The sequence below is a fragment of the Oncorhynchus keta genome, chromosome 3, assembly GCF_023373465.1.
Source record: "Oncorhynchus keta strain PuntledgeMale-10-30-2019 chromosome 3, Oket_V2, whole genome shotgun sequence".
Classification (NCBI taxonomy): Eukaryota; Metazoa; Chordata; class Actinopteri; order Salmoniformes; family Salmonidae; genus Oncorhynchus; species Oncorhynchus keta.
The window spans coordinates 25,143,258-25,166,591 of record NC_068423.1 but is presented as its reverse complement, the minus strand read 5'-3'; the positions used below and the strand labels follow the sequence as shown (position 1 = coordinate 25,166,591).

The window sequence follows — 23,334 nt, the reverse complement described above, 5'->3', positions numbered from 1 at the left end:
CCCCAAGGGGTGCAGGTTATGGACCCCAAGGGGTGCAGGTTATGGACCCCAAGGGGTGCAGGTTATGGACCCCAAGGGGTGCACGTTATGGACCCCAAGGGGTGCACGTTATGGACCCCAAGGGGTGCACTACACAGCTGATTCAAATAAATCACAGCTGATTCAACTCATCATCAAGTTTTGATTATTTGAATCAGCTGTGTATTGTTAGGGCAAATACCAAAACGTTCACCCCTTGGGAAACGAAGGTGTAAGGGTTGAATGTGTGGAGAGTCCATGCAAATAATTTCTACGGTGCAAAGTCTGAGGTGCAATAGGCTCTAAGGTTTAGGTCTGTGCAGGGAGACATAGCTGTTCAGCAGTCTGATGGCCTGGTGGTAGAAGCTGTCTCGGAGCCTGTTGGTCCGAGACCCGATGCGCCGATACCATTTCCCAGATGGTAACAGAGTAAACAGTCCATGGCTCAGGTGACTGCAGCCCTTGACGATCTTCCAGGCCTTCCTCAAAAACCGCCTGTTGTAGATATAATAGGAGGGCAGGGAACGTATTGGGCAGTCCATACCACCCTTTGCAGAGCCTTCCGGTTGAGGGCGGTGCAGTTGCTGTACCAGGCGGAGATGCAGCTGGTCTTGGATGCTCTCGATAGTGCAGCGGTAGAACTTCTTGAGGATCTGAGGACACATGCTGAATTTCTTCAGTCGCCTGATGATGATGATGTTGGAGTCGTACATGGCTATGCAGATGTACAGGAGGGGACTGAGCACAAACCCCTGAGGGACCCCGTGTTGAGGGTCAGTGTGGCAGACGTGTTGCCTACCCTCACCACCTGGGGTACAGTTGAAGAGGGAGGTGTTCATACCCAGGGCCTTGAGCTTAGTGTCAAGCATGGAGGGGCCTATAGTGTTGAAAGCTGAGCTGTAGGCGATGAACATCTTTCTTACATAGGTGTTGCTCTTGTCCAGGTGGGATAGGGCAGTGTGTAGGGCAATTGCGATTGCGTCATCTGATATGTTGGGTCATTTGCAAATTTTAGTGAGCCCAGGGTGTCCGGTAAGGTGGAGCTGATTTGGTTCTTGGGACCAGCATCTCAAAGCACTTCATGATGTCAGATGTGAGTTCTACAGGGCGACAGTCATTTAGGCAGGTTACCTTTGTTTGCTTGGGTTCAGGGACAATGCTAGACATCTTGAAGCATGTGGGGATCACAGACTGGGACAGGGAGAGGTTGAATATGTCTGTGAAATCTCCAGCCAGCTGGTCTGCACATACTTTGAGGACGTGGCCGGGGATACTGCTTGAAGGTCTTACTGACAGCCGCAGAGATCTAGAGCTCACAGTCTTCTACAGCAGCGGGAGCCCTCATGGGACGATCGGTGCTGGGGCTATACAGCCGTGATTATAACCACTGGGAATTATCTTGGGAGATAGTGGGGTTGGCATTTAATCGGGAGGTATTACAACAGCGGGAGAAGAGAAAGTTGCGAGGAATTGTAAGTTACGAGGAATTGTAAGTTACCACAGTCACACCATGAGTTGTTGATAATGAAGCAAATGCCTTCCCCTTTACTTTTCCCAGAAAGATTCCTCTGGCTATGCGATAATGGAAAACCCAGCAGGCTGGATAGTCAGATCCAGCATGGAGCCCATGAGCCACGTTTCAGTGAGGCAAATTATGTGTCTCTCAGGTCCAGCTGGTAGGAAATCCTCACTCTGAGCTTGTAACTTATTGTCTAGAGACTGTACATTTGCTAGTACAATACTAGGAAGCATTAGGTGATTGGCCATTCTCTTTAGTCTGACTAAAACACTCGCTCTCTTTTTGGTAGAGGCTCCTGGAATGAATGAAACTACTTTGGGAGAACTGAACAAAGGGTTGAATCTGTCAAATTTGTGGCGAGTAATCGCCGATTTGATGACCAGGAGTGCTCGTCGGTCATAGGAGATAATACTAGAAACATTTTTGGGCAAATAAAGTAAAAAAAGAACACTAAAATAAACCAAAAGGCGGTAAAGTTGGCTAGGAGCTAGCAACACGGCGAACATGTCACTCGGTGCCATCTTGTCATAACTTACTCGTGTTGCCGGCATATCTCCTCTATGTCTGCGTTCTCCGTGTTGCTGTTGGACTTGCGGGCCTTGTCCAGCTCCTTCTCCAGCTCCGACCGGTGGGCGTTCTTCATCGCCTCGATTGCTGGGGCAACCAAAACAAAGAACATTGTTATTTAGGAGAGATCATCAAGCATACCCGGACCACGTTAGGTAATCATGTCGTTTTAGAAAGAAAATCCACTGTTTTATAAAGCAAAACCCAAAAGACCATGATAGCTCACAATGGTGGATTTGTGTACACAAGTGAACAAAATACTTCATGTTAGCCTGATGGTACTGCTAGCATGGGACACTAGGCCTATATGATTACAAAGGTGCTACTGCTGATAGGGTTAGCGTTAGCCGCTGTCGCAATTACTACTGACCGGCTATGGTAGCGGCAGTCTCCTCGGCTAGCAGCCTCTCCTTTTCCTCGTGTAGGTTCTCCAGTGCTCTCTGGTTTTTCCTCTGCAGTTCTTCAATCACCCTCTGGTGGGACTCCTCCATGGCAGCAAAGCCCCTCTCACAGGTGGCCTATCAATGGAGGGGAATGGGTGAAAAGTGAATCTACACGAAACCATAAGCTAGGGCCAGGAGTTTCCTGCCTGACCATGTGACTTGATTAGGAAAACCTCTGGCCCCTAGTTATAGGGTATTTTTCGTGGTCAAACTCAATGTAGTTAAAGCCCAAAAAACTCCTGACCCACAACCACCGTTGACCATCTATTCACTGATCACTGACGACAAACACCAAGCTAGCTACTTTAGCTATTAACAACATAAGCCTCTGGTACAGAATACACAATACATTGAAGAAATGCGTAGGCAGCTAGAACACAATGTGATTGAGAAGGCCGTGTTCTGTGTAGCCTAATTATCCCTGCAACAGTGAAGGTATTCAACCTCTGCCAAGATTTTAAGCCAAGTGAAATCCGGGCCGTCTCGCTCATAAAACACCCATTACAAATTGAGTTTGTGTCATAGCGTGTCATATTGTTTAGCTGTCTATAATGTGAAAGACCAGTCCACTCTGTTTCTATTGGGGATGTCTTGATGGGATGTAGGAGGTTAAGATGAGACCGAGTAGAACACTGGATAATTGATGATTCTGTGGGGACAGACAGACAGTGGAGTCTGGTGTCTCCCCATCGTACTGTCTCTGGGCCAGCCTGTCTGTGTCAAATGAGGCACGATTGGCAGCTTCGCACCAACACCTTTTAGCAGTATAGAGAAAGAAGGCTGGGGAGGGGAGGAGGGGGTCTGATCAACACGGTTTTAGAGTCACTCACAATGCTATTATAATTACAGTGCATGTTTCCACAAGAGGGGATTTGAATGGCCTTCCGACCAGCTCGACCCAAAAGTTACTTCCGTCCTCTATTCAGTGCTGCTAATCTGAGTACTGTCCTATGCTCCCTCTCTCGTTTCCTAAAAAGTATTTTCACATTGATAAGTCCCCAGCGCTCAGGAAACTGGCCCAGGAGGGAACAACATTTGAGACTGAGCCAACCCCCACGCCCACTGGCTGGGTATTTAGGGGCACTTCCTACTGTGACATCACAGCAAGCAACACCTGCCCTTTGTTTAGTGTGTGTGTCTAAGTGCGTTCGTGGGGGCCATTTCCTGTTTAGGGGAGTGGCTGGTGTATAGTATACAACTACATGTAAATAAAATATGTCTGACTGAAGGGACTGTGTTCCAGGGATGAAACCTGTCCTCGAGGACCAGGAAGGGAACTGCTAAAACGTTATTTCTGATTTTACAATGTTTACAATGTAAATGCTCCCACCCGTCCGTCTCCATACACAACAACAATACAAAGATTACAAAACCAGCAGCAACAACAAAAGACCTGGTGTAGCGCAGGTCAACTCATGTCAGCTGTGTTCCCAAGCTGTGTCCCCAAGCTGTGTCCCCAAGCTGTGTCCCCAAGCTGTGTTCTAAACCTGAGTAGGAGAATCCATGTCATCTGCTTAGAAACCGTCACTATTCAGGCCTAATAAAAACACGCAGAAAACAACAACAGCTCTTAAAACTATTCATGTAATGCTGGAGCCTGATTATAAATGACCTGTGTAATTCTTATAAACGTCTACAACGTAATGTAGAGACCATGACAATGGATAAAAGTTTTTTTTAACTTGAATTCTATGTAGTCTAAATAAATAATAATAAGACAGGATCTATGATGTATAAAAATACCTGGGTAACTATATGTTCACATACATTACCAAAGATTCTAGGTATATGATCATGGTGGAATGTGGTTAATATACTTTTTTTTTTATAGCTGCGATTAGCTCTTGTTTTGCATTTCTTCCTTTAAAGAATGACGTTTCCAAGGAAGTAAATATCAATCAAATATATTTATAAAGCCCTTCTTACATCAGCTGACGCCACAAAGTGCTGTACAGAAACCCAGTCTAAAACCCCAAACAGCAAACAATACAGGTGTAGAAGCACCTGCATTGCAAATATGTCTACGCTTCAAGCATTCTGCAATGTTTTGATAGCCTGTCAATTATTATAAGGTCCATCAGCATATCAGAAGGGGGCAAAGGTTAATTATTGTCAGTTAAAGCAAAAGCACGTCAAAAAGACAAAAGAGGTAAGCCCCATGCACCTTCAAATGCAGGTCATTTAAACTTCCTCCTCGACTCCACTCGATTATCTAAATCATGTATCCGTTGAGGACAACCATAGGTAGACAGCTTTAAAAAGGGCTTCAACCGTTTGTAATTGACACTTCTAATACATACGACGCCTACTGAAGCAAGGAATCTGGAATGAAGCACATCAAATTGTAAGTCGCTCTGGATAAGAGCGTCTGCTAAATGACTTAAATGTAAATGTAATGTAAATTGTAGCTTCCGAAGAATTCCTTTCATCAACAACTATACCTGCTGGGATGCTCGTTTCACATTGGATGTGTAAAGACGCTGATAGACACTAAATAACATGACCTGAATTCTTTGTCAGCCTGACTTTCATGGGACTGTAAGAGAGGTTCTGGTTGGTCTCCCTAAGCAGATGGGTTGCCTCCCACATAAACAATGTTCCAGTTGGGATTTCGGAGAAGAAGTTCTGGTTAACTAACCTTTTTCCTGTCAAACAAAACGGGTTCCTCAGCAGACACGTAGCGTCAACAACCACATGCACTAGCAGTGGATTAGTCACCATGCAACACTGGAGGATACTGATATACAAAGGAAAGCAAGCAGAGTGAGGATAGCAGGGCTACAGAGGAAAGGGGGGGTAAGAGGTAAGGAGTGGGTCGGGAGGGTGGGGGGGTGCCACAAGGAGAAAAGGCATCACGGACGGAGGAACAGAAAGGACAAGGAAAGGCTTCCACCTTCAGATTCTCCAGGTCTTTGTCGTATTTCAGTCGGAGGTTAGCTGCTTCACCATGGACCTCCCTCCGCTTCATCTCCTCTGTCATGGCCGAGACCTGGGCCACCAGCTCCTGGATGCGCTCCTTGAGGGCGGAGGTTGTGGAGGTCTCAGGGGACATCGTCCTATCCTCTGCCCCAGTGGGATAGCTTCCTACTGGGGTGACATCCATCTGATGGTGGAGCTTCTCTAGTAGGACGATCCTCTCTGTCTCGTGTTTCTTCTTCAGGTTCTCCATGCAGACAGTCAGAGAGTCGATCTCCTTCACGTTTTCTTCACGTTCTAGACGCAGTATCTCGGACACCTTCGCCACCTCCTGTCGCAGATTTTCTGTTACCTGTGTGTAGACGTCCTTGGTCTCCCTCAGCTCCAGCTTGTGCTTGGCTACCATGTCTTGCAGCTGTATGGCCTTGTCCAGGGAGTCAATGGGCTCCCCTTCGATCTGAATGTGTGTTACTGGTCTAGTATCTTCACTCATAGTGCTTTCAAGGCGTTGCAGAGGATTCTGCTGATCCGCCATTTTGGATTGGAGTTCTCGGTTCTGTTCTCCCAATAGAAAGCAGCTGGCACAGTCAGAGTTGCCAATCTGAAGTTTCTCAACCTGTGTTTCTTTCAGTTCTTTCTCGTGTTGGAAGTTCAGCCTGCTGATGAGATAGGCCATGTGAGCTTCTGTGGCTGCGTCTTGAAGGTGCTCAGACCATTGTTTCTTAACTTTGCCGGAATCAAAGCTAGCTAGGACCAAGGACAGGAGGGTGTCATTTGTGGACATTTCAATGGTGGAGGCAATTAGATTAAACAAATACACCTTCTCTTGCAATGCCTCTGTTAGATCTTTCAAAATGAGAGTGTTGGTGTCGTTATCAAGCCAGCTGCACCAATTCAAAAGATCTGTTTGCATGGTCTGTGCCATCACAGTCATGTTATTATCAACTTCCATCTTGGGTCGAGGACAAATCCTGTTCATCAACATCAACATGCTCTTCTCAGCTACCGTACGTTGTACTACACGCATTTCAAAACTACATACACGTTCACCTTCAGTCTCGCATGGGCTAACCTCTAAAGCGTTCAACAGACCACTCCAGAACGCAGCGTCTAATACCAACCTTTTCATTACTCTCTGACTTACTTCATCTGGCTCTTCTTCAAAGGATCCAAGGCAGTCTGTGATATGTAAAGAGCTTTTCAGATCATGTAGTGTTTTCTCCACACTAACATCAAGCTTCACTAACACCTCTAAAACCCGACTAAGGGCCTCAGACTTCATCTTTATCTCACCTACTACTTGCTTTATAACACTTTTGTCTGCTACCTTCCTCTCACCTGTCTGCATCAAGTCTTCACTAACATTCACTTCTCTTTCTCCCCTAGCCGACTTTGCCTTTACCCCCAACTTTGCTCGCAACATCCTAATCTCATTCTCTGCCTCTAAAAGTTTCAGACTCTGGACTCTCTCCGATTCCTGGTTTCTAGCTTGAAGTTCAACGTTCTGAGTTTGTAGTTCTCTACAGAGATCTTCCTTTTCCAAGAGCTGGGCCCCTGTTGCCTCCAGCTGCGCTTTGAGTTGCCCTTTCTCCTTAGGAGCACCTTCCTCTGCCATCTGAAATCCCAGACCTTTGAGAGTGGCCTCTTTCAGCTGCAGTCTCCTCTCCCCGTCCTTCAGGCCGCTTCCGAGCACCTCCAAGGTGACAAGGGCCTCATGAAGCTTCACAGACTTCTCATTCAACTCTCTTTCATAGAACTCCCTGTCGATAGCATTGGCTTGGCTCTCTGCTAGTCTGGCCCGGACTCCGTTCAGCTCTTCTAGGATCAGTAGGTGCTGTTTCCCGCCTTGCAGGTTGATCAGCTCAGCTTTAAGCCTGTCGATCTCCCTGTCTGCCTCAGTTAGTTGGTTCACTATCTCCTGATAGCGCTGGTTCAGCGCTCCATTTTCGCTCTTTAGAAGTTCAACCCTGTGGGACAACGCCTGTACAGCAATCTCGTGGCTTTCCGAGTGGTCTTCGATTTGACACAGTGGTCCGTAAGGGGTCTTCTGGCTCTCCACCTTCTGAACCCTTCCTAGCATGTCCTCCATGGCCAGGAGACACAATTCGTAACTGTGGATGCTTTCGCCCGCCCTGGCCAAGCTCTGCGTCATGGTCTCGTTGTCTACCTCTTGTTGAAACTTCCAGCTCTCCAAAAGCCTCTGGCAACTACCCTGTTGTCCTATTTCCAGACTACCCTCCAGACAGAATTCACTGTGAGATCGTAGCAATCTAACCAGTCCCTTCAGAGTCAAGGACTTTCCTGATATCAAGTCCTCTAGCTCTTGAATCCTGTCTGCACCATCTTCGATCAAAAAGCTAACAGTTTTTTTGACGAGCGGCTCTGAAGAAGGCAGGCTTTCCAGAGGGGCTGTTGTGTGGGGGTGGGAAAGGTAAAGTTCCTTGATGGAGAGGTGGGAAAGCGAGAGGCCAAGCTGTGCCTGCATATTACGCTTTTTCAGTTCTTGCAGCTGCAGGAGCTCTTTGGTCTCCTGATACTTCCTTGCTAAGCTCTGCGCTTGAGAACTAACCAGTTCCGGCCTCTTCGTCTGGGGCTCGATATCAGCCTCCAGAACCAAAGGGAGATCCAGCTTGGAAAAGGGGACCAGAAAGCTGGTTAACACACACAGCAGGGGTGAGAAAGGCTAGCTAAATTGTTTTAGGTAATACATCTGGATTCAGAGCAATTAAACATTATGACATGATAATATAAAGCACCAGTCAAAAGTTTGGACACACCTGCTCATTCCTTTATTTATTTTTTACCATTTTCTACATTTTCTACATTGTATAATAATAATGAAGACATCAAAACTATGAAATAACTCATATGGTATCATGTAGTAACCAAAAAAGGGTTGAACAAATCAAAATATATTTTATATTTCAGATTCTTCAAAGTAGCCACCCTTTGTCTTGATGACAGCTTTGCACACTCTTGGCATTCTCTCAACCAGCTTTATGAGGTCACCTGGAATGTATTTCAATTAACAGGTGTGCCTTGTTAAAAGTTAATTTGTGGAATTTCTTTATTTTTTTAATGCGTTTGAGCCAATCAGTTGTTTTGTGACAAGGTAGGGGTGGTATACAGAAGCTAGCCCAATTTGGTAAAAGACCAGTCTATACTACGGCAAGAACAGCTCAAATAAGCAAAGTGAAACGACAGTCCATCATTACTTTACAACATGGTCAGCCAATACAGAAAATTGAGAACTTTAAGTTTCTTCAAGTGCAGTTGGAAAAACCATCAAGCGCTATGATGAAACCAGCGAAGCACCGTCTTTGATTTATTTAGAATTCAAGGCACACATAACCAGCATGGCTACCACAGCATTCTGCAGCGAAACACTATCCCATCTGGTTTGGGATCATTTGATTTTCAAAAGGACAATGACCCAACACACCTCAAGGCTGTGTAAGAGCTATTTGACCAAGAAGGAGAGTGATGACCTGGCCTTCACAATCACCCAACCTCAACCCAATTGAGATGGTTTGGGATGAGTTGGACCGCAGAGGGAAGGAAAAGCAGCCAACAAGTGCTCAGCATATGTGGGAACTCCTTCAAGACTGTTGGAAAAGCCTTCCTGATGAAGCTGGTTGAGAGAACTCCAAGAGTGTGCAAAGCTGTCATCAAGGCAAAGGGTGGCTACTTTGAAGAATCTAAAATACATTTTGGTTTGCTTAACACTTTAGTTACTACAAGATTCCATTATTTCATAGTTTTGATGTCTTCAATATTATTCTACAAGGTATAAAATAGTTTAAAAAAGAAAGAAAAACCCTTGAATGAGTAGGTGTGTCCAAACCTTTGACTGGTACTGTATATCATTTTGACTTCAACATTATGCCATCTAACAATAACGAAGAAACACATTACAGCTTCCATCATTAGGCCAAATTATGAGAATTAGAGCGCTGGATAGAGATTTAATGGCCATGATTAGTGAATCACAAATTAGCATGCACATTAAATGGTTAAGGAGTTAATTCATGGGGTAAGTAATGCAAAGTTAGTGCTAGCTAGGTGGTTTAATTAGAGATGGGAGGCATACCAGGTTCTTGGAATAAACTATGTTCTTGAGATATCCTTTTTCTGAATTCTTCCCGCTCTTCACAAAACATTTCTCAAAAAGGCACTCATCACATCGCATTTCATTGCGTAATAATAATATAATAATTATAATAATATATATATATATATATGCAATAAGAATGCAGGCCAGAACTCAAATCAAACAGTGTCATGAACGTCAAAATTGCTTCTTAAAACCCAAAATAAGTTAAAACAACACGAACAGGAAATTAATTATTTTCTCCTGAAATTTTCTCCTTTTTTTTTGTTGGCTTTAAACTAAAAAATACAAAGGACAGCATAAACTAACCAGATTCTCTCCCTATCTAAACATCAAAGCCGTCAACTCAAAAAAACGTCCCCTTTTGAACTGAATCAAATTTGTTACACAAGCTATCCAAGAAAACCAACTATCTTTGATTAAACTCAGATTAACACAATAAGTGGTGAAGAGTTCAAAAAAAGCATACATTATAACCCTCCATACGGACACACTCTGACCCGCTCTCTAACACACACACACACACACACACACACACACACACACACACACACACACACACACACACACACACACACACACACACACACACACACACACACAAGAAAACTATTATCTGTATAAAGGTCTGGTCACATCAGTAAAAAGACAAACGGATGGTCGGGAACAGCAGTAAAAGCACAACACATCTGAAATCCATTCAAATAAAAATCACCAGGAGACAAGCCAGACCGTTTTATTTGATTCAGTCCTGAGCCAAACGTCATTATTTCAACTACTATGGCCGTACTGTTGAAGTCAAGTGTGCATTTATGCATTTATGCCATTTACAGCATCACAGGAACACCGAAAAGGAAACCTTTCCATCTAAATGTTAATCGTTAATTGAATGCATCACGTTCGATACACATGCATGAGTTTGCGACATCTGTCATCACCTAAAAATAAAATAATAAAATAAACATCAGCAAGAAGCGGTAAAAGGAGTCATAAAAAACAAGATGTTTCTCCTCACATGCAACGAACGGACTCATGCAAAGGAACATTCTGGAGACGTTTTTGGAGCCCCGATGTCGGTCAGTAAAATACAACATGCAAAAAGGAGGTTATGAGATGAAGAGAGAACACCACCGCTCAATCTTTACGGTTTACTTCATGGAACTCAACAGGACTGCCTATAGAGAATAGAACAGCTCTGAGGAGAAGAACAGCTCCGTGGTGCTTACCTGGGAGACGTATCCAGAACAGACGTGCTGCTCTCTCTCCAGAGCCGTCCTCAGCTGGACCTCCAGGTTCTGTTTGTGCTGGTTGGAGTGCAGCAGCTGCTGGTGACAGCTCCCCAACTGCAGCTTCAGCTCTTCTACCTGGGAGAGGCAAGGTACAATGGACAAGGTGAACACTGACCTATCAGCAACCTCTGACCTTTGACGTTGATCTCGGTTCCCATAAAAACACCCACCCCTTTCTTGTAGCTCTCCAGCAGTTTCTCCAGCTTGGCCGTCTCCTTGGTCTGCAGTGTCGAGGGCAGAGTTACCCTCCTCTCATCTCTGATGGGTGTCTGCTCCACCTGCTGCCAGCGTTGCTCGATCTCCACCTCCACCTTCTGTTGCCTCTCCAGGGAGGGGGGACCCACGCACTCACCCCCAGGGCTGCCTTCACTCCCTCCCCCCTTCTCAAAGTCCATCCTCCCGCCCTCGGAGCCTGCTGGTTGGTCCTTGGAGGAGCCAGTGACAGATTCATACCTCCTCCGTCGTTCTTCCCTCCTCCGGTTCCGATCGGGGTCTCCTATGTCAGTCTGCAGGGGCTCAGCCTTCTGGGCCCGCTGCTGGGCCAAAGCCTGGGCAATGGGTCGGAACTCGCCCCAGTCGAAGGTCTTTGAGCGGCCTTGTTGTCGGCGCTCGCGTGCCCGGCTCTTCTTAGGGCCTGGACCTGGCTCACGCTCCACGGACGAGGTCTCGGAGGAAGGGGAGTCCTGGGTCACGTCTGGCTGAACCAGGCCCTCCAGTGGGGAGAAGGAGCTGTGGTTGCTAGCCACGTCTGGAGCGGTGGAGGGTCTGACATTCTTCATGACAGCCTGGATCCAGTTCCTCCGTATGCCTGCTGTCATGGCCGACAGGGTGTGCAAGCCCTCCCGGGTCTGAGGAGGACAGTTAGGACGTTAGATTCACACTGTACAATAACAGCTATCCTATTGGGTGACAGTGAAGGGCTCCGTTACATCCATACAACAAAGTGCTTTTTTGATAATAAAAAGTGACAAAAATGGTTAGATAAATGCAAAATCAAATCATTATTACGACATTAAATATTCTGAGATTGTATGTGAGTGATTGGGGCTTACATGTATCTGGAAGCCGTAGTTGCGTTGAGCCTGGTATTCAGTGACGTTATAACACGTAGACAGGTCTATCTCCCCGTCCAGATCTGAAGCCTGAAATACAGCATTATTACAGATGGTGAAGTCCGGAACAGAATAGTCTATTATCAGCATACAGGCAGCCAGTTTTCAGGGACAATTCTTTTGAAACTGGGTACTGTGTACTTACGGCGAACAAAAATATAAAACACAACATGCAACAATTTCAAAGAGTTACATTTCATGTAAGGAAATTAGTTAAATTAATTCATTAGGCCTAATCTATGTATTTCACATGACTGGGGAATACATATATGCATGTTGGTCAAATATGACTTTAAAAGAAAAGTAAGGGTGTGGATCAGAATACAAGTCAGTATCTGGTGTGACCACCATCTGCCTCATGCAGCGTGACACATCTCCTTCACATAGAGTTGATCAGGCTGTTTATTGTGGCCTGTGGAATGTTGTCCCAACTCCTCTTCAAAGGCTGTGTGAAGTTGCTGGATATTGGCAGGAACTGGAACACAGTGTCATACAAGTCAATCCAGAGCATCCCAAACATGCTCAACGGGTGACATGTCTGGTGAGTATGCAGACAGTGGAAGAACTGGGACATTTTCAGTTTCCAGGAATTGTGTACAGATCCTTGGGACATGGGGCTGTGCATTATCATGCTAAAACATGAGGTGATGAAGGCAGATGAATGGCAAGACAATGGTCCTCAGGATCTCTTCACGGTATCTCTCTGCAAACAAATTGTCATCGACAAAATGCAATTATCCTAGTTGTCCGTAGCTTAAGCCTGCCCGTACCAAACCCCTCCAATGGGGTACTCTGTTCACAACGTTGACATTATCAAACAGCTCACCCACACGATGACATACACGCTTTCTGCCATCTGCCTGGTACAGTTGAAAACGGGATTAGTCTATGAAGCTTCCCTGAGACGGTTTCAGACAGTTTGTGCAGAAATTATTCAGTTTGTGCAAACCCACAGTTTCATCAGCTGCCCGGGTGGCTGGTCTCAGACCATCCCACAAGGTGAAGAAGCCAAATGTGGAGGTCCTGGCCTGGCGTGTTTGAGGCCGGTCGGACGTACTTCCAAATTCTCTAAAACAATGTTCGAGGCCAGCTTTTATTGTCCCCAGCACAAGGTGCACCTGTGTAATGATCATGCTGTTTAATCGGCTTCTTGATATGCCACACCAGTCAGGGGTTGGATTACTTTGGCAAAGGAGAAATACTCACTAACAGGGATGTAAACAAGTTTGTGCACAAAATTTGAGATAAATACGCTTTTTGTGCACATGGAACATTTCTGGGATCTTTTATTTCAGCTTATGAAACATGGGACCAACAGTTTACATGGTGCGTTTATACTTTTGTTTAGTATACAACGTGATCAATAGGAAACCAATACTGTATTGACAAACATGTATTCCATTTATTTTAAAGATAACTACTGCCCTTGCTATAGTCGGTCACAGTTAAACTAGCACGATTGACGAGTCTGGATGGATTTAGAGAGAAAAAGTCACCTCTTCAGCAATGGAGTCCTTGTAGTATCGGAGGCTGTGGTCTGTCAGTACGAACCAAAACTTTGTCCACTGTAGAGGAGAGAGCGAGAGAGAACACAACAGAGTTCACTGGGAATACATCAACTGTTCTGTTAGTCCAGTAGACTGAGAATAATCAAATCACATGTTATTTTTTAAAGCCCTATTTACATCAGCCAATGTCAGAAAGTGCTGTACAGAAACCCAGACAAAACCCCCAAAATGCAATGCATATATAGAAGAATAAAACATATATTTAGCGCCAGTGAGAGTTATCACAATGACATTAGGAGCTTGATTTCTGTGTGCACTATATACATTTGAGTAATTCAACGAAGTGATATACAGTAGTGAGTGCATACGTTTTCATACTGGTCCCCAATGGGAAGCGAACCCACAACCCTGCCGTTACAACCACGCCATGCTCTACCAACTGAGCTACGTTACACACAGCACAGACAAATACCCGAACAAACCCATAGAAGAGGATACTGAAGTGATGTTGTTAGCCCTCTGAACAGTAAGGATTTCTATGAGAGCTGTGTGTTAACTTGGACTGTGCAATATATCAAATCAAAGGTTTTATGGGCCGCATACACAGAATCGCAGATTTTAAATCGCAGGTGCAGCGAAATGCTAATGTCTCTAGCTCCAACAATGCAGCAAACTGTGGAAATATATAGTGTTGGAGCATCGGTCTATCCATTAAACGTGGCTGTAAAAGAACTGCTACTGATTCCCTGCTTTTTTCTGACCAAAAAAATAAATAATAATGTAAATAAGATTTTCAAAATCTCATGGCATCAAATAATGTTCATTTTTCAAAGTGTTACGATTTCCAAGGAACACAACGAGTTGTTTTGGGGATGTTTGTAGGTATGTCTTGTTGTTTACTTGTCCGTGCTCATCCAGCTTCACCATCCAACCTTTCTTGAAGTTCAGCAAATCCGGCTGGAAAAAGAAACAAAAAGACAGTGTTTATGTAACGGATGTGAAACGGCGAGCTTAGTTAGCGGTGCGCGCTAAATAGCGTTTCAATCGGTAACGTCACTTGCTCTGAGACCTTGAAGTTTAAAATTATACTGTTACATTTACACACCATCCCTTAAAATCGACTCTTTAAAAAATGCCAATGAAATCAAGCCATGGCCCAGTAAAGTCTAGTGACGCCACACACAACAACATTACGCAAGATGAACCAAGAGATGCTGAAACACACAGAAACCAGGTGACCAAAGGCACAGCCTTTTAAAAACAACTTCTATCTGGGATCCACGCAGGCCTTCATAACTTTAACATGTCATACGTACAGCTGAAAGAAAAGGTATTATCACGACTACACTACATAGCTGACAGAAATATTGTAATTCCAACACTCTGTATTTTCTGCACTTTCTTATAATAGTTGACGTATTTGGACAATTTTGAATATTTGTAATGAGTATTTTGAACATTTGTAATGAGTATTTTGAACATTTGTAATGAGTATTTTGAATATTTGTAATGAGTATTTTGAACATTTGTAATGAGTATTTTGAATATTTGTAATGAGTATTTTGAACATTTGTAATGAGTATTTTGAACATTTGTAATGAGTATTTTGAACATTTGTAATGAGTATTTTGAACATTTGTAATGAGTATTTTGAATATTTGTAATGAGTATTTTGAACATTTGTAATGAGTATTTTGAATATTTGTAATGAGTATTTTGAATATTTGTAATGAGTATTTTGAATATTTGTATTGAGTATTTTGAATATTTGTAATGAGTATTTTGAACATTTGTAATGAGTATTTTGAACATTTGTAATGAGTATTTTGAACATTTGTAATGAGTATTTTGAACATTTGTATTGAGTATTTTGAACATTTGTATTGAGTATTTTGAAAATTTGTATTGAGTATTTTGAATATTTGTATTGAGTATTTTGAACATTTGTATTGAGTATTTTGAACATTTGTATTGAGTATTTTGAATATTTGTATTGAGTATTTTGAATATTTGTATTGAGTATTTTGAATATTTGTATTGAGTATTTTGAACATTTGTATTGAGTATTTTGAACATTTGTATTGAGTATTTTGAACATTTGTATTGAGTATTTTGAACATTTGTATTGACTATTTTGAATATTTGTATTGAGTATTTTGAATATTTGTATTGAGTATTTTGAATATTTGGATTGAGTATTTTGAACATTTGTATTGAGTATTTTGAATATTTGTATTGAGTATTTTGAACATTTGTAATGAGTATTTTGAATATTTGTAATGAGTATTTTGAATATTTGTAATGAGTATTTTGAATATTTGTAATGAGTATTTTGAATATTTGTAATGAGTATTTTGAATATTTGTATTGAGTATTTTGAATATTTGTATTGAGTATTTTGAACATTTGCATGGTTAAAAAATACACTTCATTAGTTAACTTAATGTCTGAGAAAGAGCGGGGAAACAAAAGAGGTAGAAGTTTCCCCTGAACACAGACCTAGGATCAGATTGTCTTCGCACTAATCATTTGGAGGATACAATAATAACTGACCCTGGACCAGTGATTAGGGAAACATGTATCTACTCCAATTTTGAATATTTGTATTGAGTATTTTGAACATTTGCATGGTTAAAAAATACACTTCATTAGTTAACTTAATGTCTGAGAAAGAGCGGGGAAACAAAAGAGGTAGAAGTTTCCCCTGAACACAGACCTAGGATCAGATTGTCTTCGCACTAATCATTTGGAGGATACAATAATAACTGACCCTGGACCAGTGATTAGGGGAAACATGTATCTACTCCACTATGCATCACAGATCCTGCTATACGAGTCTTAGTGCTGAGTAAAACAGTTCATGTCTGCTGTGGTTTCACACAGTGGGAGAACACACACACACAGTGGGAGAACACACACACACAGACAGTGGTAGAACACACACACACACACACACACACACACACACACACACACACACACACACACACACACACACACACACACACACACACACACACACACACACACACACACACACACACAGTGGGAGAACACACACACACATACAGTGGGAGAACACACACACACACACACACACACAGTGGGAGAACACACACACACACACACAGTGGGAGAACACACACACACACACACACACACACACAGTGGGAGAACACACACACACACAGTGGGAGAACACACACACACACAGTGGGAGAACACACACACACACACAGTGGGAGAACACACACACACACAGTGGGAGAACACACACACACACAGTGGGAGAACACACACACACACACACACACACACACACACACACACACACACACACACACACACACACACACACACACACACACACACACACACACACACACACACACACACACACACACACACACACACAGTGGGAGAACACACACACATAGTGGGAGAACACACACACATAGTGGGAGAACACACACACACACACATAGTGGGAGAACACACACACACACACATAGTGGGAGAACACACACACAAACAGTGCAAAATGGGTGCCATACAACCATCTCTGAAAAAGCATGTCACAGCCACATCACCCATCACAGCCCCCTTGACTGTACTGTCCCAGCCACATCACCCATCACAGCCCCCTTGACTGTACTGTCCCAGCCACATCACCCATCACAGCCCCCTTGACTGTACTGTCCCAGCCACATCACCCATCACAGCCCCCTTGACTGTACTGTCCCAGCCACATCACCCATCACAGCCCCCTTGCCTGTACTGTCCCAGCCACATCACCCATCACAGCCCCCTTGCCTGTACTGTCCCAGCCACATCACCCATCACAGCCCCCTTGACTGTACTGTCCCAGCCACATCACCCATCACGGCCCCTTGACTGTACTGTCCCAGCCACATCACCCATCACAGCCCCCTTGCCTGTACTGTCCCAGCCACATCACCCATCACAGCCCCCTTGACTGTACTGTCCCAGCCACATCACCCATCACAGCCCCCTTGCCTGTACTGTCCCAGCCACATCACCCATCACAGCCCCCTTAACTGTTATCACAGCCCCTTGCCTGTACTGTCCCAGCCACATCACCCATCACAGCCCCCTTGCCTGTACTGTCCCAGCCACATCACCCATCACAGCCCCCTTGCCTGTACTGTCCCAGCCACATCACCCATCACAGCCCCCTTGACTGTACTGTCCCAGCCACATCACCCATCACAGCCCCCTTGCCTGTACTGTCCCAGCCACATCACCCATCACAGCCCCCTTAACTGTTATCACAGCCCCATTGCCTGTACTGTCCCAGCCACATCACCCATCACAGCCCCCTTGCCTGTACAGTCCCAGCCACATCACCCATCACAGCCCCCTTGCCTGTACTGTCCCAGCCACATCACCCATCACAGCCCCCTTGCCTGTACTGTCCCAGCCACATCACCCATCACAGCCCCCTTGCCTGTACTGTCCCAGCCACATCACCCATCACAGCCCCCTTGCCTGTACTGTCCCAGCCACATCACCCATCACAGCCCCCTTGCCTGTACTGTCCCAGCCACATCACCCATCACAGCCCCCTTGCCTGTACTGTCCCAGCCACATCACCCATCACAGCCCCCTTGCCTGTACTGTCCCAGCCACATCACCCATCACAGCCCCCTTGCCTGTACTGTCCCAGCCACGTCACCCATCACAGCCCCCTTGCCTGTACTGTCCCAGCCATGTCACACATCACAGCCCCCCCTTGCCTGTACTGTCCCAGCCACGTCACCCATCACAGCCCCCTTGCCTGTACTGTCCCAGCCACATCACCCATCACAGCCCCCTTGCCTGTACTGTCCCAGCCACGTCACCCATCACAGCCCCCTTGCCTGTACTGTCCCAGCCACGTCACCCATCACAGCCCCCTTGCCTGTACTGTCCCAGCCACGTCACCCATCACAGCCCCTTGCCTGTACTGTCCCAGCCACGTCACCCATCACAGCCCCCTTGCCTGTACTGTCCCAGCCACATCACCCATCACAGCCCCCTTGCCTGTACTGTCCCAGCCACGTCACCCATCACAGCCCCCTTGCCTGTACTGTCCCAGCCACGTCACCCATCACAGCCCCCTTGCCTGTACTGTCCCAGCCACGTCACCCATCACAGCCCCCTTGCCTGTACTGTCCCAGCCACGTCACCCATCACAGCCCCCTTGCCTGTACTGTCCCAGCCACGTCACCCATCACAGCCCCCTTGCCTGTACTGTCCCAGCCACGTCACCCATCACAGCCCCCTTGCCTGTACTGTCCCAGCCACATCACCCATCACAGCCCCCTTGACTGTACTGTCCCAGCCACATCACCCATCACAGCCCCCTTGCCTGTACTGTCCCAGCCACGTCACCCATCACAGCCCCCTTGCCTGTACTGTCCCAGCCACGTCACCCATCACAGCCCCCCTTGCCTGTACTGTCCCAGCCACATCACCCATCACAGCCCCCTTGCCTGTACTGTCCCAGCCACGTCACCCATCACAGCCCCCTTGACTGTACTGTCCCAGCCACGTCACCCATCACAGCCCCCTTGCCTGTACTGTCCCAGCCACATCACCCATCACAGCCCCCTTGCCTGTACTGTCCCAGCCACGTCACCCATCACAGCCCCCTTGCCTGTACTGTCCCAGCCACATCACCCATCACAGCCCCCTTGCCTGTACTGTCCCAGCCACGCCACATCACCCATCACAGCCCCCTTGCCTATACTGTCCCAGCCACGTCACCCATCACAGCCCCCTTGCCTGTACTGTCCCAGCCACATCACCCATCACAGCCCCCTTGCCTGTACTGTCCCAGCCACGTCACCCATCACAGCCCCCTTGCCTGTACTGTCCCAGCCACGTCACCCATCACAGCCCCCTTGCCTGTACTGTCCCAGCCACATCACCCATCACAGCCCCCTTGCCTGTACTGTCCCAGCCACATCACCCTGTTCTCTACAGTTTAATCCACCACCAACGCAGATATGAAAACCCTGGCCACTAGAACAGTCGGAAAGAGCAGGAACCAAAAGATTCAGAGGTGCAGACTAATAGATCATAAACCACAACAATCCCTAGACAACCTATTTTATTAAACTAACAAAAGGCACGGTGTACCAAAATGGGTTCGTTCCTTCATTACGACGGCTGAGCCAGGAGCTGCTGTAGCAGCATGTTCAGTATCATGTGGCTGAAAGGTTTAGTGGTTTCATAGCACACAGTGACTCATCATTATCATAACATTATCATTAGCTAAGGCCTGCTACACCCTTTGTCAACCCAAATACTTTGCCTCCTTATCTTTCATTATTGCTGCTGGGTTGTCGAGCAGGAACCTGGACAGTAAGCATTTCATTGGACGGTTGAGAGAATGTTTATCCCGTACGTACGCCTAATAAAATGTGAATGCTCTTAACACTGGTAACTCAACCTATACTCTCCACCAACCCAACGCCCCATTTAAAACCTCCACTCAGCAGGGATGAAGTCGTCCCCTAAAGCATTGCTGATGACCTCTTAGCCTGCAGCTTTAGGAAAACAGAAGAACTATTGTGATGTTATCTGGACCTGGAGAGAAAGCTCACACACACACACACACACACACACACACACACACACACACACACACACACACACACACACACACACACACACACACACACACACACACACACACACACACACACACACACACACCTTAAGTAAACAATGATTACAATGTTCTCAGTCGAAAAGTCTAGCTGGTGTATTTGAGTATGTCAGAATGACACACAGAGAGGCGACAAAGAAACACTGAACGACGGAAGAGAGGAAAGTCAATCAATCAATCAAATGTATTGATAAAGCCCTTTTAATTATTATATATATATATATATTTTTTTTTACATCAGCCGATGTCACAAAGTACTGTACAGAAACCCAGTCTAAAACCTCAGACAGCAACCAATGCAGATGTAGAGACTGAAATGGTACTCACGGTCATGACGGACTCGGTGGTCCTACGGTCCAGGGACTTGGCTCGTCTGAGAGGGGGCAGAGTGGAAGGGAAGTCCAGGCCCTGGTCATGTCTCTGCTCCTGAAACACACAACGTAACATCAACACTCCAGCAGCCATTTGGGTCAAAATTAAAATCGGCATGGCCGATTAATTAGGGCCGATTTCAAGTTTTCATAACAATCGGTAATTGGCATTTTTGGACACCGATTACATTGCACTCCACGAGGAGACTGCGTGGCAGACTGACCACCTGTTACGCGAGTGCAGCAAGGAGCCAAAGTAAGTTGCTAGCTGGCATTAAACGTATCACTATTATCACTACTACACATGGTTGATGATATTACTAGTTTAACTAGTTTGTCCTAGTTAAACTAGTAATATGAGTTGCAAATAAAATGTACAGGCACCACATTGATTATCATCGAATCACAGCCTACTTCACCAAACAGGTGATGATTTAAAAAGGGCATTTGCGAACTGTCGTTGCACCAGTGTACCAAACCATGAACATCAATGGCTTTCTTAAAATCAATACACAAGTATATGTTTTTTTAAACTGCATATTTAGTTAAAATAAACTCATGTTAGCAGGCAATATTAACTAGGGAAATTGTGTCACTTCTCTTGCGTTCAGTGCAAGCAGAGTCAGGGTATATGCAGCAGTTTGGGCCGCCTGGCTCGTTGCGAACTGTGTGAAGACCATTTCTTCCTAAAAAAAAAAAAGACTAATTAATTTGCCAGAATTTCAAATCATTATGACATAACATTGAAGGTTGTGCAATGTAACAGCAATATTTAGACTTATGGATGCCACCCGTTAGATAAAATACGGAACGGTTCCGTATTTAACTGAAGGAATAAACGTTTTGTTTTCGAAATGATAGTTTCCGGGTTCGACCATTTTAATGACCTAAGGCTCGTATTTCTGTGTGTTATTATGTTATAATTAAGTCTATGATTTGATAGAGCAGTCTGACTGAGCGGTGGTAGGCAGCAGCAGGCTCGTAAGCATTCAATCAAACAGCACTTTCCTAAGTTTGCCAGCAGCTCTTTGCAATGCTTGAAGCACAGCGCTGTTAATGAAAAGAAAATACTATAGTGCCTATAAGAACATTGAATAGTCAATGGTATATGAAATACAAATGGTATAGAGAGAAATAGTCATATTATTCCTATAATAACTACAATCTAAAACTTCTTACCTGGGAATATTGAAGACTCATATCAAAAGGAACCACCAGCTTTCATATGTTCTCATGTTCTGAGGAACTTAAACGTTAGCTTTCTTACATGGCACATATTGCACTTTTACTTTCTTCTCCAACACCTTGTTTTTACATTATTTAAACCAAATTGAACATGTTTGATTATTTATTTGAGACTAAATTGATTTTTATTGATGTATTATATTAAGTTAAAATAAAAGTGTTCATTCAGTATTGTTGTAATTGTCCTTATTACACATACAGTTGTAGTGGGAAGTTTACATACACTTAGGTTGGAGTCATTAAAACGCGTTTTTCAACCACTCCACAAGTTTCATGTTAACAAACTATAGTTTTGGCAAGTCGGTTAAGACATCAACTTTGTGCATGACAAGTTATTTTTCCAACAATTGTTTACAGACAGATTATTTCACTTATAATTCACTGTATTGCAATTCCAGTAGGTCAGAAGTTTACATACACTAAGTTGACTGTACCTTTAAACAGCCTGGAAAATTCCAGAAAATTATGTCATGGCTTTAGAAGCTTCTGATAGACTAATTCACATCATTTGAGTCAATTGGAGGTGTACATGTGGATGTATTTCAAGGCCTACTGTCAAACTCAGTGCCTCTTTGCTTGACATCATGAGAAAATCAAAAGAAATCAGCCAAGACCTCATAATTTGTTTTTATAGACCTCCACAAGTCTGGTTCATCCTTGGGAGCAATTTCCAAACACCTGAAGGTACCACGTTCACCTGTACAAGCAATAGTACGCAAGTATAACAAACACCATGGGACCACGCAGCCATCATACCTCTCAGGAAGGAGACACGCTCACCTTGTTAAGATGCTGGAGGAAACAGATACAAAATAATCTATATCCACAGCAAAAGGCTCTCCAGAGGGTAGTGGGGTCGGCACAACGCATCACCGGGGGCAAACTACCTGCCCTCCAGGACACCTACACCACCCGATGTCACAGGAAGGCCATAAAGATCATCAAGGACAACAACCACCCAAGCCACTGCCTGTTCACCCTGCTATCATCCAGAAGGTGAGGTCAGTACAGGTATATCAAAGCGGGGACCGAGAGACTGAAAAACAGCTTCAATCTCAAGGCCATCTGACTGTTAAACAGCCACCACTAACATTGAGTGGCTGCTGCCAACATGCTGACTCAACTCTAGCCACTTTAATATTGGAAAAATGGATGTAAAAAATGTATCACTAGTCACTTTAAACAATGCCACTTAATATAACGTTTACATACCCTACATTACTCATCTCATATGTATATACTGTACTCTATACCATCTACTGCATCTTGCCATCTTTATGTAATACATGTATCACTAGCCACTTTAAACAATGCCACTTAATATAACGTTTACATACCCTACATTACTCATCTCATATGTATACACTGTACTCTATACCATCTACTGCCTATGCCGTTCTGTACCATCACTCATTCATATATCTTTATGTACATATTCTTCATCCCTTTACACTTGTGTGTATACGGTAGTTGTTGTGATATTGTTAGGTTAGATTACTCGTAGGTTATTACTGCATTGTCGGAACTAGAAGCACAAGCATTTCGCTACACTTGCATTA

At 44.7% G+C, this 23,334-nt stretch overlaps 1 protein-coding gene across 1 annotated transcript in view; it reads right to left on the bottom strand.

Moving 5' to 3' along the window:
• Positions 1 to 23,334, bottom strand: part of LOC118376059 (myosin phosphatase Rho-interacting protein-like) — a 110,677-nt gene that overhangs the window by 7,466 nt on the left and 79,877 nt on the right. The window contains exons 8-16 of the mRNA XM_052493714.1: positions 20,487 to 20,585; positions 14,384 to 14,440; positions 13,472 to 13,540; positions 11,916 to 12,005; positions 11,034 to 11,711; positions 10,801 to 10,938; positions 5,441 to 8,092; positions 2,475 to 2,622; positions 2,074 to 2,191 (exon numbers count right to left, since the gene is read on the bottom strand). Of these exons, the coding sequence (XP_052349674.1) occupies positions 2,074 to 2,191; positions 2,475 to 2,622; positions 5,441 to 8,092; positions 10,801 to 10,938; positions 11,034 to 11,711; positions 11,916 to 12,005; positions 13,472 to 13,540; positions 14,384 to 14,440; positions 20,487 to 20,585 (4,049 nt within the window). The remainder of the gene's footprint in view (positions 1 to 2,073; positions 2,192 to 2,474; positions 2,623 to 5,440; positions 8,093 to 10,800; positions 10,939 to 11,033; positions 11,712 to 11,915; positions 12,006 to 13,471; positions 13,541 to 14,383; positions 14,441 to 20,486; positions 20,586 to 23,334) is intronic.